This window comes from Lupinus angustifolius, chromosome LG04, assembly GCF_001865875.1.
Source record: "Lupinus angustifolius cultivar Tanjil chromosome LG04, LupAngTanjil_v1.0, whole genome shotgun sequence".
In the NCBI taxonomy this organism is placed as follows: Eukaryota; Viridiplantae; Streptophyta; class Magnoliopsida; order Fabales; family Fabaceae; genus Lupinus; species Lupinus angustifolius.
This window is the reverse complement of record NC_032012.1, coordinates 25,728,757-25,746,969: the sequence shown is the minus strand read 5'-3', so window position 1 is coordinate 25,746,969 and position 18,213 is coordinate 25,728,757. Positions and strand designations below refer to the sequence as shown.

The 18,213-nt window shown below is 34.4% G+C and overlaps 3 protein-coding genes and 1 pseudogene across 3 annotated transcripts; 1 reads left to right on the top strand and 3 right to left on the bottom strand.

The window, feature by feature from the left end:
- On the bottom strand, positions 624 to 2,385 carry LOC109346629 (small nuclear ribonucleoprotein Sm D1-like). The gene is made up of 4 exons (XM_019586292.1): positions 2,262 to 2,385; positions 2,091 to 2,167; positions 1,054 to 1,245; positions 624 to 941 (listed from the first exon to the last, which is right to left on the bottom strand). The coding sequence occupies exons 1-4, from the start codon at positions 2,273 to 2,275 to the stop codon at positions 880 to 882; spliced, it is 345 nt and encodes a 114-aa protein (XP_019441837.1). The 5' UTR covers positions 2,276 to 2,385; the 3' UTR covers positions 624 to 879.
- LOC109346627 (basic 7S globulin 2-like) lies at positions 9,383 to 10,956 on the top strand. Its single transcript, XM_019586290.1, has one exon. It carries the CDS (start codon positions 9,475 to 9,477, stop codon positions 10,930 to 10,932), a length of 1,458 nt encoding a protein of 485 aa, XP_019441835.1. The 5' UTR covers positions 9,383 to 9,474; the 3' UTR covers positions 10,933 to 10,956.
- LOC109346628 lies at positions 13,370 to 14,139 on the bottom strand. Its single transcript, XM_019586291.1, has 2 exons — positions 14,028 to 14,139; positions 13,370 to 13,935 (listed from the first exon to the last, which is right to left on the bottom strand). Exon 2 carries the CDS (start codon positions 13,889 to 13,891, stop codon positions 13,457 to 13,459), a length of 435 nt encoding a protein of 144 aa, XP_019441836.1. The 5' UTR covers positions 13,892 to 13,935; positions 14,028 to 14,139; the 3' UTR covers positions 13,370 to 13,456.
- LOC109346623 lies at positions 15,079 to 17,929 on the bottom strand (annotated as a pseudogene).

Here is an 18,213-nt window from a genome sequence, read left to right as displayed (position 1 = left end):
ATATGCGACAGACATTAAGTTCTACATTATACGCAAAGTGTCATATCATTCACCGAATACAAGAACCTTCCCCTAACCAAACTTAAAGAAGAACGAAAATGAAGAACCAAATGAATAGTAGTGAAGGAAAGTGTTCTTATGCTGTCATCATCTGTGGTCATATTTATGACAAACCAAACCCCATCCCTTCTACTTTTAAGATTAGTTTGAGAGTTGAATCTTGCACAGAAAAGAAAATAAATACAAGACTTAGAAACCATAAAATACAATTGTGAAATGACTCCCAAACCTTCATTTTCCCTTTCTTCCCCTCCAAAATCCAACTCCTAAACATACCCTTAGAAACTAAATATCTAGAATGTTTACACTTCACAAAACTCCCCTAGGAATAAAATTTGCTGCCACACGAATGTATGGAACTCATATACAGTTATCAACAAATATTGCATCCAGGTTGCATTATTCTAAAGTATGCTAAAATACCGAATCTCAAAGAAATAGAGGAATCACCAAAAAAAGAAACTGCAGGAGTTAAAGCTCAAGGGTCAACCCAGCCAGCATAGGTAATAGTAAGAATATAAAATTACACACTACACAGAACCACCAAATTCTACATATGATACTGAACAAGGGCAATCACCAGTAATTCTGATTAACTTGTTCACCTTGTCCCAGAAACTACGAATACAATAAGTTTCTTTAAGTTGAGAGGCATTAACATAATTTGAAGTCGAGATCATACAGTATAACTTGAAAGCACTTGCATAAGAAAATAGCAACATTAACAAAATCAACAAGAAAACTTCTTTGATGTCCCAAAACCTCTCAGAATTCCCCTTACAATACAACCGCCCAGCACAAAATTTGCGAAAATGTGAATCAACGGCCACGCCCACGACCACGTCCACGTCCTCGGCCACGACCCCTCCCCAAAGACTTCCCTGGAATCAATATCAAAGAATTGAAAACCAGAAATAAGCAGATAATAGTCAACTTGAACTTAAAATCTCTGAATGAAAACTACTGCATTTATGGTCAAGCAATGTAAAATACCAGCAATTGGCTTCTTAGGCTTGACCCGAGGTGTCTCTTCAACCAGCAAAGTCTCAAGATTCAAGCTGTCGGGAAGGATATAGTACCGAATATTGTTACCTCTTACACTGAGATGATCCAGAGTCACAGGGTTTTTCCCTTTCAGGGTCAGTTTAACTGTTTTCAAATGTGTGTTCATACTGATATCAACACCTGTGGCATAGCAAGTTAGCAAGAGTCCTAACAATCCACATGAGTAGAGATCAAAACACTTCAGATACCATGCCAAAAAAAAAACAAAGGCTTTGATAATCAAGTGGCAAGCTCTTAATTTTGGGTATACATCTGTTGTCTCACAAATTGTGCCATTGCATGTACCAACAGATGTAATTGGTCAGAAAAATGATTAATTATTAATTTTTTAACTTCAAAACATTTTTTCAACCAATCATAAGCTGATGGTACATACAATGGCACAAGTTGTGGGACAACAGATATGCTCCCCTTAATATTAAGCATGAAGCAATACACAATCACTATTTACCGTCAAAGAAATCCCTTTGGTTCTTAATTTATAATGTTTTAGGATAATAATTAAGTAGCAAGACATTCGTCGATATATAATACAAGGCTTCAGACCCCTCGAAAGCATATATTCACTAACAATTGATGAAGCTGGTTACACCAGCGAACTTAGACATCACAAAAGTTTAATACATGTAAAGAATCAAACATCTTCCTACTGTTCCAAGTCTAAAGTGGAAACAGTAACAGCAGTGAAATCTGTTCTTCTTATATAATAAATAAAAAATAAATAAAAAACTATAAATTGACCAATAATTCACCAGTGAGAATGTTGACAATACGCGAACAATGATGAATGTAATGTAGTATGAGGGCAGAAACAAATGGAGCACATTCGCGTAATTGAAGGGTATAATGTTAAATCTAGGTATTAAGCAGCGATGAATGTTTAACGTAGCTAGGGTTTAAGAAAACGAGAAAGTGTAGGTTATATGAAAGGTGAAAAATAGTGGGAAGTGAAGAAGAGGTGAAACCTGTGATTGTACCGTGAACAATGGTACCGTTCTTGAGTTCAATTGAAACAGTTTCGTTGTTCAATTTCATAAGAAACCTGGTCCAGTTTGAATATAGAGGGTGGTTTAATGTTGATAAGTATAAATTTAAGAATATAAATAAAATAAAAAAAGGAAATAAGAAATAGAAACCTGACGAGCTTCATGGTGATGGAGAAAATGAGGTGACTGGCTTCACCACTTTCAACTTTCAATTACAGACGACCGAGACACACTCTGCTCGCTACACAAGTAATGCTTTCTGCTTCGTTTAAACGACAGCGTTTCAGTACTACTTTTATTATTCATTATTTATTAAATGGATTTAGGCTACGTATCGTTTTTTTTTCCATAAAAAACGATTTTATAAATTATAACAACCGTTTTGTTATGTTTATGTAATAAGTTTATTTCAGAAGCAACAATTTAGTTTCTACCAACTTTATATTTTTTTTTTGACAAAATTAACCATTCTGTTTTTTTGGTTACATAATGAAAATAAAAAATGGAAACTATCTCATAGCACTACAAGTTGGATCAGACTATAACTGGTGAGCCTCCAACTACTGGGGAGTTTCATTATTACATGGTTATGAGAAACTATTTCACTCCTTCACACATATCTAATGTGGAACTTCACACTTGAATAAACTCAACAGTAAAATATAATTAGAAGTTAGACTAAACTTTGCCAAGATCGTGATTCTATTTGCTACCATGTTATGATTCCTTGTGAAATGAATTATAAAAACTTCCCAACTTTGATGCAAAAGATCGAGGATATCTACCATCAAGACTGCATATTGGTGAGATGAATGTTGCCTTTATTATTCAAAGCATACACCACTTTTAGATAATCTAGCTCACACAAGAGTTTAGAGATGTCTTTTGACCAAGCAAGATCTAATCCTCATTTTATGGTAGTTAGCTCCAGGAGAATCATATCACGATTACATTCCCTTTAAGAAAATCCCGCAATCCAAACTCATTGCTCATATCTCAAGACCCCACCACTTATCATAGTAGAAGATCTTGCACAATACATTTTATCTGTATTAAGTTTTATCTTGTTAGAGTAAAGATAAGTGAAAGAATGGATGAAAGAAAGATAGTTAAAGAGAGAATGTGTATTCATGTAGTAGTGTTATTCAATGAATAACAACCTTCTATCTATAGCATGTGTAACAACCAACCAACTAACTATTCATAACAGTATGCTATTTATAGTATGCAATCTAACTATGCTTTTTGAATTACATTTCTATCATTCTGCCTTAACTCAAAATAGCTTTCAAATCTACAACACCAATTTCTCCTTTTACTCTATTGATTCTGTCAGCCTTCAATGGTTTTGTGAAAATATCTGCAAGTTGTTCTTCAGTTGAGCAATGCCTCATATCTAGCTTTCTTTTGTTCACTTGATCACGAAGAAAGTGGAACTTTGTCTCTATATGTTTGCTCCTCCCGTGTGACACCGCATTCTTTGCAAGATCTATTGCAGATTTGCTATCTACAAGCAGTATGACCGAAACCTTATCAAACACCTTCCATTCTTCTAGAAGAGCTGAAACCCAAGCTGCTTGACATGCTACGTGATAAGCAGATATGTACTCAGCCTCACATGTTGACAAGGCTATTACCTTTTGCCTTATTGAACACAAGGAGATTGGGGCACCCTTTAATAAGAAAATGTAACCCATTATGCTCTTTTTTTCTACTTTGTCTGCACACCAATCTGAATCAGAGTATGCTACAAGATGTAGATCATTCTATTCTTCTTGAATTGGAAACAACAATCCATATTCTATAGTTTTCTTTAGATATCTCAGCACACGTTTAACTGTTGTCATATGTGATTGTCTTAGATCACTCATAAATCGACTAACCAGGCCAACACCATAGTTTATCTCAGGTATGCTATTGCACACAAACCTGAGGCTTCCAACCAGTTGCCTGAATTGTGTTCCATCAACATTTGCTTCTTGTTCACAACAGTCTAATTTCATATTGCTTTCAACTAGAGTTTATGAAGTGTTGCAAGTCTGCATCTGAAATCTCTCCAATAACTCAGTGATATACTTTTTCTGATGCATCACAATTTCATTTTTAGTCTCTATGAATTCCATACCAAGGAAGAATGAAAGCTTGCCAAGGTCTGTTATTTCAAATTCTCCTTTCAAGTTTTGCTTCATTGTCTCAATTTCAGAGTCATTATTTCCTATTATAAGCAAATCCTCCACATATAAGCATAGCAACACAACATTGTTACTTATGGATGATTTCACATAGACTTCATGCTCCATTGTACATTTGTTGAAGCCAAGTTGTAGAAGGAATGAATCTATCCTCCTATTCCAAGCTTTAGGAGCTTGTTTCAAGTCATAGAGTGTTTTTCTTAGTTTGAAGACTTCACTCTCTCTTCCTCTAACTTCAAATCCTGGTGGCTGTTTGACATAGATTTCATGTTCCAGAGGCCCATTAAGAAAGGCAGATTTCACATCTAGTTGCCACAAATGTTATTGTTTACTACTTGCAGTTGCTACAATCATCCTTATTGTCTCAATCCTTGCAACAGGAGCATATACATCTGAGTAATCCAATCCAAATTTTTGCATAAAGCCTTTGGCAACAAGCCTAGCTTTGTGTTTGGAGATTGAACCATATGGCTTTAATTTTACTTTGAACTCCCATTTGACAGGTATGGCTGTCTTATTTAGTGGCAGGGTCATCAGTTCCCATGTATTGTTTCTTTCAATGGCATGCAATTCTTCTAGCATTGCCTTTCTCCATATTGAATTGGTAATTGCCTCTGAAAATTGGATCCATTCAGTGTCTACAAAGAGTGCCATGTGTTGTACCAAATTTCCATCATCATTCACTGCATCATCTGGTATCATCTCATAGTCTCTTAGTCTAGATGGCATCAATCTGTGTCTAGGTGGTCTGTCTCTATTGATTGTGTTTTCATTCTCCACTCTAGCAGGATTCTCATCTGCTTGATTGGTATACTCACCTGTTTGTTCATTTGAGTCTCTTAATTCCAGATCCAGTCCAGTCATGTTCTGTGAATTTATGTCTGGTTTAATGTCATGCCATTCCTTGAGTTCATCAAAGATCACATCTTTGCTATAGGTGATTTTTTTTGTTATTGGACTATAAAGTCTATAGCCTCCAATTGAAGTATAGCCAACAAACACCAAGGCTTCACTTTTATTGTCCAATTTCTTCCACCTTTGATCTGGAACATGTGCATGGCATAGTGATCCAAACACATTGAAGTGTTTAATAGAAGGTTTCCTTCCACTCCAGACCCTCTAAGGAACTTGCATATCCAGTTTTTGGGTTGGGCTTCTATTTAGAACATAGACTATAGTTGTAGCAGCCTCTCCCCAAAAGTTGTGAGCTAAGTTCTTGCCTTTGATCATACTCCTTACCATATTCAGAATTGTCCTATTTCTTCTCTCAGCAATGCCATTGTGTTGTGGAGTATAAGGTGTTGTAATTTCATGCACTATCCCTTGATTTCTGCAAAATGTTTCCATTTCAATTGAGCAGAATTCTCCACCTCCATCAGTTCTAAGTATTTTGATGTACTTTCCTAATTGCTTTTCTGCTAGATTTTTTAATGCTTGGAACATTGTGAAGACTTCATTCTTGTGTTTGATTAAGTATATCCAGATCTTCCTGCTATATTCATCAACAAAGGATACAAAATATTTGTTACCTCATAATGAGCATGTTTCAAATGGACCACACACATCTGAGTAGACTATATATAATAAATTCACTGATATGTTATGAGTATATGTGGTGAAGGATTTTCTTGGTTTTTTACTAATCAGACAGTTTTCACATAATTGCTTAGGAATCCTTATTTCTGGCAATCCTGAAACTAGTCCCTTAGCATGTAAAAGACTTAGATCCCTAGAGTTTAGGTGCCCAAATCTTAAATGTCAAAGTCATGAATTGTTGTTACTTACCTCAGCAGCCATATATTGAGATTCTAGTGCTGAAATATTGAATTGAAAGGTTCTGTTTTCAGCCAAAGGTGCTTTCAATATTTTCTTGTTTTGAGCATCAAAGACTTCAACTTGACCTCTGCTCATCTGCATTGTGAATCCCTTTTCCAATAGTTGTCCAATGCTGATTAGATTACTTCTCATGCCAGGTTCATACAATACTTCTGTGATCTTTGCAAATATTTCATTATTTCCTTTAATCACTACATCACCAACACCTTCAGCCTTAATTGTTCTATCATCAGCAAACCGAATTCTACTCTTCTTTGATTCATCAAGATTGATTAACCATTCTTTGTGGCCAGTCATGTGATTTGAGCATCTTGAATCCAAATACCAAGTCTCTACATTGTTAGCCTTAGTATTGGTTGTCATCATAAGGAGCATAGTATCCTCTTCAGGTTCACTACTTTCTTTTACCAAATTAGCTTCAACTTGAGATCTTTCTCTTGAATTTCCTTGACCCGGTGCTTGACATTCTGCTGAAAAATGGCCAGTTTTGTTATAATTGAAGCATTTAATTCTCTTTTTGTCTACTCTTTTCTTGCTTCCTCTCCAATTTGAGTTTCCTCTTGTGGTATGTGCTTCTGTGTGATTAGTTTTACTCCATCCATGTTCCTATGGATCAGGTGCACGTTTATAGATTGCATGCCCTTTTCCAATGTCTTTGTTCTTGCTTTGAGTTCTTTGACCACCTCTCCAATGAAAACCTCATCTTCTTGATGTTTGAGCCTGTAAGGCCTGATCTGTAGGTTTCTCATTGGACCTTTCCAATATTCTTTGTTCATGAGATTCCAACGAGCTCTGAAGTTGATCAATCTTCAAATCCTCCATTTTCTTTGACTCTTCTATGGCAACCACATTGTGATCAAATCGAGGTGTCAAGGTGCGAATAATTTTTTCAACAATGGTTTGACCAGACATTGTTTCTCAAACTGCCTTCATTGCATTTGTCAAGCTAACCACACGATTGAAGAATTCTCCAATTTTCTCTGAATTCTCTATCTGTATCAACTCGTATTGACACCTCATCGTCTGCAACTTTACTTTCTTTAGTTGCTCTGCTCCCTCATTACACCTCTCCAATATCTTCCAAGCTTCATGAGAATTTACAGCACCTGCAATCTTCTCAAAATATGCATTGTCTACACACTGTTGTATCAAGAACAGTGCTTTGCAATCCATCTTCTTATTTACTTTGAATTTTGCCTTTTCTTCATCAGTGGATTCTTTGCTTATCATTGCAAATTCACTCTCTACTATCTCCATGGCTTCTTGATATCCAAAGATAACTCTCATTTGAGCGCTCCAGCGATTCCAATTCTTGTCATCGAGTATAGGAAAGTGAGCAAGGAAGGAAGTGGAGTTTTGACCGAGATTCATCATCTTTCCTCTTCTTCTCCCTAGATCGAATCTTGATTTTGATACCAAACTGTTAAAGTAAAGCTAAGTGAAAGAATGGATGAAAGAAAGATAGTTAAAGAGATAATGTGTATTCAGATAGTAGTGTTATTTAATGAATAACAACCTTCTATTTATAGCATGTGTAACAACCAACCAACTAACTATTCATAACAATATGCTATTTATAGTATGCAAATCTAACTATGCTTTTTGAATTACATTTCTATCATATCCAACCTGTTGGTGGTGGCGTCCATTGAAAAACTTGAGGATAATAATTGAACCGATTAAACTTGAGGATAATAATTCTTAAACCTGCAAACTAAATCATTAATGCTCCAACAATTATTATTCATCACCATGTTGCGCCAGTTCCACCAAATAGCTTGAAAGTACATATTCATCTTGGATTACTTAATCCTCGAAAAAATCCATTCTCGGGCTGAAGTTGTGAAGAACCACGAGCCAAGGTAACATCCAAGTTGATACCAAAGTTCTCTTGAATGGGACACTCTCTTTGAGCATGATGAGCATCCTCAAAATTATTTGAGCATCTTAAACAAGTTGTTGGATTAGATGTAAGGTTAATTTGTGACGATACATGTTACAGCAGGAGCATCTTGTAAGACTAACCAATACAAAAATTATTTTTTCCATGCGATTTTTACCTCCAAATAAGAAAAATATATAAATATTATGACTAGTTCATCTAATCATGATATTTTTATACTATCAATATATTATTATGTTATTTATGTGTATTAGAAAAATGATGATTAATATGCATAAATATATAAATATTGGATGATCCATAAACATCAGTTGTATGTGACATTTTAGGACTAGTTCATCTAAACAAGTAGCTTATTCCTAGAATTGGTCTATGTTTTTTAATAAAATAAAAATGTAACGTTGGTTATTATGTCCCTAAGTTATTTTTCTGGAAAATTACAAATTTGATTAAAATTCTTCCAAATTTGATTGATCCGCATAGAGCTTCCTCCTCCTTTTCTTTTAAGCATGGCGACTCTTATTCTTGGAGGTGGTATCATTGATTCTGATAGATTTCACGCCAATGAAATACTCGATCAGCTGAAGGTTCTCTTTGTGAAAAAGCAGAAGCAAACTGTGATGGAAGAGCGATTTTGGTGCAAGTGTAGTATGTATAATAGAATAATGAGACGTGTAATTGTGTATAGACAACTCAGATGTTAACGTTGTTAAACAAGACTGCGTCCCTCAGTCTTTAAATACTGCGAAAATGATTAATGGGTAAGCGAGTGGAAATAATTCAAGTGTAATATTAATTATTAATTCAATTTCAATCTACACTATATCACTAGAGTAAAGTGATAAAGTGAATAAGAATTGTTACATTGCTACTTAACATCACGTTGGTTGCACAAGTAGCGGAGGTTATAGTGGGGATTTGTTAGAAAAATATGGGGTTTGACTTGCAACAAAGAATAAGAAAACAATCAAGGTAATAACGCGTAATCTCTAAGGTATATAGAAACATGTATGCAGATACATAAATATAATATTGTATAATATAATGGAAATTGCAGATCGGTTCTCAATGAATGAATTCCTAGCTGCTTTACAGTCTCTACTCCTAATAAAATATTGTCATTTGTGATTAAGATATGTTACATAATAGTTATCTATCATGTGAAAGATGATCAGATGAAAAATTATGTAAATATGTTTTAATTGAATTGGATATAATAACCTGACATAAGATTCTTAATACTGCATCATGAATTGGAAGAAGTTTCTCATTAAATTAGTTATCTTTAAGACCTAATAAAATATTGCTATGCAAAAATGTGTTGACATTGTTGTAGTAGGTATTAATATGGAAGAAAATAGAAAATGTGTATCACATCTCAGATGAGTCACTCACTTTCCACTTATTTCCTTTTTCATCTCTAAGTTTTAAGATGGCACTTCCACTTTCATTTCCAACATGCAAGTTCTTGTTATTATTGTTCCATGTAGTATTCTCATGTACTCTACTTTTTCCCATTCCCACTCACCAGACAGAAACAACACTTGTAGCACCAATCTTCAAAGACAAGTCCACCAATCTCTTCACCCTCTCAGTGAACCTAAAAACCCCACTCCACCGCACCAATTTATTCATCGACTTAGGCTTTTTCTTCCCATGGATCATCTGTGACGCCAATTATAACTCTTCATCTTTCCGTGAAATCCCCACCGATGACCATTGCAGTTCTTGCGATGACGTTGGAATGGGAGGACTCAGTTGTTCCAATTGCTCCATTTTCAATCCACCTGACCCAGCTTGCAACCCTAACATCTTTGTTTGTGATGGAAATCCTGAAAACCCACTTGGAAAGGGACAATCATCCATTGGAGGAGGTTTAGCCCTCATAGACACGCTTGCATTACCCACCACCACTAACAATGGTTCTATTCTTGGTCCACTTATTCCCATTACTAACTTCACTTTCTCTTGCACTTCTTATTCCCCTCAACTTTTCAAAGACCTTCCTAAACACATCACTGGCTTAGCCTCTTTCGCAAGATCCAAACTCTCTCTACAAACACAATTTAGCACTGCTCTATCAACACCTAACATCGTTTCACTTTGCTTTCCTAGCTCACCTAAGCTTGATGGTCCTGGTCTTGCTTTCTTTGGCTCCAATGGCCCTTACTATGCCCTTTCTTCTTCTTCTTCATCATCAAAAATTGACCTTTCTAAATTTCTTACTTACACTCCTCTTATTGTTAACCCTGTTGCACTTGGGGACACTGAAATAAACTACCGGGTAGGTACTCCTTCTAGTCACCATTTCATTGGTTTGACTTCAATCCAAATCAATGGTAAGCCTTTTCCGATCAATTCCACCCTCCTCACCATTGATCCGGAAAGTGGTTTTGGTGGAACCCAGATCAGCACAGCTACTCCTTACACTCGTCTAGAATCTTCCATTTTCAAAGCTTTCACAGAGTTGTTTGTAAAGGAAGCAGCTTCCTCTCCTTTCAACCTCAAAGTAACTGCTCCTGTCAAACCCTTTAACGTGTGCTACCATGCACCAGACCTCACCATAACTACTATAGGTCCTTCTGTGCCAACAGTTGATCTTGTTCTACATGCTAAGGACGTGGTTTGGAGAATTGTGGGAGCGAATTCGATGGTAAGAGTTAAGAACAAGAATGGTGTGAACTTGTGGTGCTTAGGTTTTGTAGATGGTGGGGTGAAGAACAATTTGGTAAATGGAAAAGACAATCAGAAAACGCCCATAGTGATAGGAGGGAAACAGTTGGAAGATAATCTGATTCAGTTTCATATTGAATCCGACAGATTTGGATTCACATCTTCCCTTTTGTCTCGTTCACTATCATGTAATAATCTTGCACTCCTCAAAAAATGAATTTTTATCTGATAGGATTCACCACTTCAGTACATTTATTTCTGTTAAAATAAGCTAGTAGCATCAAAAGATTGTTGCACTGATGGAATAGTTTTCTCGTGACTTTATTGTCCACATTGTTTACTATATATTCTAGGACTAGGAACACCAAGATGGGTTGGACTAATATATGCCTTTGATATCATTTTTTAGGGTAATAATGTTCACGATATAATAAACAAAGTTTACATCAAAGAGGTAACTTGAGTATTTCTATTTATATATTTATTACATGGAAACTTTAAGTAGGTGTAATTTGAAATTTATTTACCACTTTGGTTCAACTTTTTGGTATGTCATGAAAGATACACAGTTTTTGTTAAACATGATTTCATTTTTTAGAGAAATAATGTTCAGGATTCACACTTTCCCTTACCCATTTTTTATTTTTTGTTAAATAAATTGTATTCAAGGTCCACGATTTCGTACAAGATAACCCACATGATGTGACGATATCTAAACAATTAATAAACCACACCATACTTATTATTTTCAACAACCCATATATCATGCATGATTTTGCCGACAATCATGAGTATACACCCCAAAATTCAATGTCTTGGACCCACACCATTCTAATCAACGTTACCTTAATTTAATGTTTTTTTAGAGGGAATAAAAAGTTTATTGCTAATATTAGTGCTATTGATCAACCCAGTTGCAAACTAAGGGGTGTGAATTTCTGATTTTTTTTATCAATATTTGTCTAGTAGGAAATATATTATTGCAATTGGGTCAATACAAATAATGATTTTCAGTGGCCATATGCCATAAAATAAGAAGGATAAACAGACAAACACATGAAACATCTATCATTCTCTTTCTTTTATCCAAAATAAAAGGGTCCACTCTCTCTCACACTCACCAGACCATGTGAAAGTGACTCATCTGAATGAGCATTGCATAAGAAAATTTACATTTATGAAACTAGTATAACTTTTTATTAAAATCGTGTGTAGGGTACACGATTCTTGGGAAACAGTTTTTGCTCCACCAAACTCATGTATGAGGTACATGAGATTAATTTTCTCTCTCCTAATCTCGTGCACCCATCCACGAGACCCCTCCCACTCTTTTTTTCTCTTTTTTTCTTTGCCTTGGACCGGTGTTTCCGGTCCAGGGTTTTTAAGAATTTTGTTCTGGTTTTTTGAGTTGTATGAGTTACATCAAAATTATAGATTATTATTTGTATTATATTTTTTATTTTGTATGATGTAAACTAAGATTATTAATTCAGATACATGTATCACTTTGAAACCTAAATTGGTGAAGGTTTTTAAAAATTTTAGATGAGTTTTTTGTTGCATGAGTTTTGTATAATTAAGTTTAGGACACAAGAGACATGCATTGGTCATTCAAAGGGTATAAGATTTAATATGTCATTGCATTGGAATCTGAGTGTACATGGATTAGTCATTCAAAGTGTGTCATATAATACATTTTATTGAAATTCGAATATATTCAAAACTAATTAATGAATAGGAATTTAGGTTAGTAAGAAATTAAAATTAATGATCTTGACCTATATAAATACCACTACCCACACCCATCAAAACACTACAACATTTTTCCTCACTTCTTTATTTTTACTTTGTCTTCATTGCTTCTTCTAAGTCATTTGTTTGTATTCCTTACTTCTTTAAGGTAAATATATTACTTCAATAACTACAACTATTATTAATGTTATCATTACCATTACAATGAAATGTCTGATATATATAATGATATCACTCAGTATAAATCAAAACCCTAATTATACAAAACTCATACAACAAAAAACTCATCTAAAATTCCAAAAAACCTTCACCAATTTAGGTTTCAAGGTGATACATGTAACTGAATGAATAATCTTAGTTTACATCATACAAAATAAAAAATATAATACAAATAATAATCTATAATTTTGATATAACTCATACAACTCAAAAACCAGAACAAAATTCTCAAAAACCCTGGACCTGAAACACCGGTCCAAGGCAAAGAAAAAAAAGAAAAAAAAGGTGGGAGGGGTCTCGTGCATGGGGTGCACGAGTTTGGTAGGGCAAAAACTGTTTCTCAAGAATCGTGTATCCTATACACGATTTTAATAAAAAGTATACTAGTTTCTTAATATTTTAAAAAGTTATACTAGAGTGATAATAAGGCAGTCAAACTATAATAAAAATGTAAATTTTTCCATTGCATAGTTAAAGATTAGGAAACTTGCAAAAAGAAAATTTTAATAATCTAAATTTTTACTCATTTTAAAATAAATATTTAAGAAAAATTAAACCTCTTACATTTTTGATACGAGAGAATCCAATATTAAAGAGGATGTTTTTCATGAAACATAGGGTAGAAAAGAAGAGTCCAACTTAATTTCAAAGAACATATAAATGAAGATACTGATAATATTAAATAGTAAAAAACCAAACGTAGAATGAAAACATAAAATGTCAAATTGGACAATTATTAAAACAATAAATCTGGAACATTCTGTGAGAGCTCACATCATTCTGCATTTGGATGAATAGTCACAAGACAGATCAGCCATATGATTATTAACCTTAGCTAGTGGTGGCATCTGGTGTGGCTGCATAACCTGATAGCCATAGCCATAGTAGGGTGGTGGAGGATAATGATGGTAATAAGCATGATAGGGTGGCATTGCAAATTGCTGGTACTGATAGGAATCATGGGTATGGTAAGGTCCACTATAATTAAGCACAAGTTCACCACAATGAGGCATGCTTTCCACTTGAATGCACCCACTTGGTCCAGTAGCTGTATTTGATTCATGTGGCATGTGGTTCTTATTCTCTTGCTCATTTGGTGGTGGTGGTGGTGGTGGTGGTGTCAAGCCATCACATGAATATTTCTGTCCTTCCATCACTTCTCCAATTGCTGCAGCAAGTGTATTCAGATCCACTGAACTTTTCATTGTTACTCTTCCTGCATCTCCTTCAACCTTTATGGAGTGTACACCTAACAAATTACATATGATTAAAAAAAGTTGCATTGTTAAACTACCTAGAGTGTTTATATATTTAGAGAAGTTTAGAGTAGGGGTCATATACCATTCAGTCTTGATAGCAATTTCTTAACCTTCTTTTGACACTTGGGGCATTTTAGTTTGAAGGCATAAGTAGTCTGGAACAGTGTAATTCATTGAAAAAAGAAAGAAAAAACATGTAAGGAAGTTTTGTCAGTGCATGCACGAGATGAAATTCATAAGTGATGAAATAAAGTATGTACCTGAGGAGCAAAGGAGTTGTTCATTGTAGTATATTGCTTGCACAGAACTTTAGTGCATGCATGAGAGGGTTGATGATTTGAGAGAATATATAAGAAGTTAGTATATATGCAGAGGGTGAATAATTTCTCTATGTACCTGATGTTAAAATTTTGATTTTATGAGATTATGACATAAATACATGCATGCATCTTCTAGTATATCAAAATAAATGATAGCAAGATATCTGCGTTAAATTGTTAATCATAAGAGAATAGATTTGGCTTAACACTCACTTGGGGGACAGAAATCTTAACATTTGAATATTCACATAATATTATTTGGCATTAAGTATAATAGCATGTAAGATCATTTATTGGTCTATATAATAAGCAACTATACAAACAAACAGTGACTCTAGAAGATGCAAGACCATCCTCAATCTTCAAAATTTCCATGAATATATCACATAACATGTGTAAATTTGATATTTGCTATTAATTCTTTTTTATAAAGAATAGTGAAAGCATTTTTTTTTACATTATCAATATTCCATATATCTTCATTTATTTGTTAATAATTATTAAATGATGGCAGATAATACCGTAATAATGTTAAAACTAATACACAAAATCAACACACATTTTCTTTTCCTCAACTTAGATATCATTATTACTAATTTATGTAAAGGATTCATGAAATTAAAGACTACAAAACGTTTAGAATCTAAAAATCTTTGGTATCCTAATATATATCCTACAAGAGAATATTTAGAGTACTCTTGTAACCAAATTAAATAAAAGTTGTGATTTGTCAGCAAATGAATATGAAATATACTTAGACATAATAAAGTTTTTGTAATTGTTTTCTAAAAAGACATACTAAAGTTTAACATATCTACATAAAGCTATCAACTGTTTTTCATGAGAAAGGTACAAAATAGTTTCTTCTAATCAAATGCTGAATATAAAGCAAATATTAGTATATAAATCATAATCATGAACTTGTGCTCAAACTTCAAATATCCTATTCCAGTTCCAAAACAAACATATTTTGGATCTGTTATTCTTAGCAATGCTATGCTGAGTTCAAATCAGAACACATCCTTCCATTATAGTAAAAGCCTTTCCATGAATCATTACCCTTTTGCTATGCTCATCAACATGAATATGAGCAACTCCTCCTCTAGGTGATGCCTACTCAAAAGTAAGCCATGAAGTTAGTATGTTAATTACAAACAATATATCAGAATGAGTAAAGAAGAGAGTGTACCGCATATGCATCGAGATCGCATTTCCCCAGCTTCTTCGCCCAATAGGGTGCCAAGGAACATTAAGCGCTCCCAGTAATCGGATCCTGAACCGAATCAACACCCATTCGACATTTCCTTAATGCTTTACAATAGAATGAAAAGTTGAAAGAAACCATCCTATCTACATTAAGCCTTTAAATAGAACATATAGTTGTGCAATTAACACATGTAAAATGCTAGTCCTTATTAATACACTCAATATTAAGCTGCTAATGAATGCATCATATGCAACTAATGTTAAAATGTAATTCGTACCTGTTATGAATCTCTTGTCAATGATTCATTACAAAAATAAGTGGAAATGTTACAGATTATTCAATATTCCAACTACCTCACACAATTAGCTGGTATGAACATATTACCTCATTGATTCCATATTTTGGAAAGAAGCATCTTCAGTAATAATCAAATCCAGATTCTGGAGGAGCAGCACCAGAAACAAGTAGGCCCCCGCCAGGGCATTTTGCTATTGCAGCAATATCCGGCTGTAGTTCTGCGACTTCTTTTCCAGAAGGAAGTTCAACCTACAAAACATCATAAGCTTCACCATTCCATGATTCAACTTCCACATGTTTCACAATAATCAAATGGGTTAGGCTATAAAATGATATCCTTAAACAGAAAATACTACACAAGCGGACATAACCCAATTAATGTATTTGTATAATTATAAGACCGTCTTTACACTGTAAAGTATGATGAATTGGAATATGAGAAACTGATACATTACTCACAGGGTTACTGAAAGAATTTGATAACTATGGTCCGAAGCCCAAACCCCGGAGTATGCTATATTCTAGGAAATTAATTGTTCTGCAACTAAATATGCTAGAAAGCCAAACAAAAATGAGAAACATAAACTAGGAATTACCAAGAGGTCATCTCCATCTCCAACAGTAGTCCTCTTTATGTCAATAATCGGAGCACCATTCAAGGCGCCGGAAATTTGTAAGATATGATCACAATTGAACTCATTAAGTGTATCAGCAGGAAAATCCAATTCAACAAAAAATCCATCATTTGAGGAACCTGCTGTATTTATGTCTAGGACCCTTTTAGCAATTAGAACTCCAGACAAAGTCAGAAATTCAATAGCATTGGATTTCACCAAACCGGATGAAAAAAGAATGTGGGCTGATGCTAATGTGGCATGGCCACACAATTTGACCTATAGAATTATACAAAAAATGTGAAAGTACTTAATCTCATTAGAAAAGTTCAGTAACAGTCTAGACTTGATTAAATTATTCGGGCTATGCTAACCAATATCCGCTAAGAAATCTAAACATAGAAAATTTGCTTTGGAAAGTACAGTTTTGATTGAGTTTTCAAACTATTGAATGTATCCTTTTCCAATACAAATTTTATATTTTTGGATCATTAACCTAAGCAATATTTTGTTTTCCATCCAACCCAATGTTTAGTCATGTTCTAAGTGTTGCACTATAGTACTCCCAGTTTACAAAATTTTCAAAGAAAAATGTAAACAGTTACCAAAACTCTGTCAAGTATTTGACAAGGGAGCATTATGGTATACAAAGGTGATATTCTCACACTGCTTTTCCCTCACCATTTTACACCTATGTCGTAATTGTTGATGAAAAAACTTGCGCATTGGAAATTAAAATCAATAGACGATCTATGATAATAAAGTAAGTGTGAAAAATAACTTTCAAATAAAAAGGGTGCTTCTCTATTTCAATCTAAGAAAATACTGTTGTTAATGGCTTTTAGATCCAAGAATGTGACTTTACACATAACCAAAGGGCACTAAATTTATTTTTAATAAATCTCCCATTGGGCATGCATTGTTATTGTTGTGGACTTGTGGCTATTGTTTTTGCATACATCACATGCTTATGAGTCAAACATTTAGTAAAATGATTTTTTTATTATGTGGTAGGCAGTTAAAATTCACCTCTGTAGTGGGAGTGAACCATCTGAGGTGGAACCGAGCCGTTGAGGCTTCATTGAGGGAGGTATCAGAGCTCTCATATTGAACAATCCGAGTCAAGTAGCACGTCTCGGAGATATTGAACTCGGCTGCTATTGCTTGCATCCATTTTTCTTCCCTCTCTTGTTCTAACAAACACACTGCTGCAGGGTTCCCCTTGAAGGGTGAGTCAGTGAAGGCATCCACCTGTTCATCAACTCAGAGTGAAGCTATTCATAAATCATAAAACACAACACATGCACACACAAAAGTATACACAAGCTGATAAAGAGAGAAAGAAAGATACCAGCCAGTACTTCACAGGTTTTGTTCCCATATTGATGTCAAAAACACAATGTTCTTACCACTAGAATTTTCTCACACAAAGGGGTGCCTTTTATACACACGCAAGAAATATACAGTAACATATTATATAATAATGAACTCATTGGCATAAATTTTGAACTTTTATTTTTACAACTTGTCAAGGATAAATTCTGCTACATGGCTGCTATAGATGGCAGGCCACATTTTTTTCCAATCGGTCCAATAAATATGGAGGAGCTTGGTTTAATTATCATACTCATATTCTTACAATAGGACTATAGGAGCAAATGACCAATGATTTTTTAATATGGATTTAGCTCCTGATTTTACTCCTCTGAAGTGGTGTGGACCTTGCTTCCTCAAAGAAAAATCCTTCAAGGATAGACTTTGTGATTGTGAAGCATAGGACTTAAGGGTGTAAATAACTAACGGAGTCAAGTAGAATACTAGTGGCAAAAA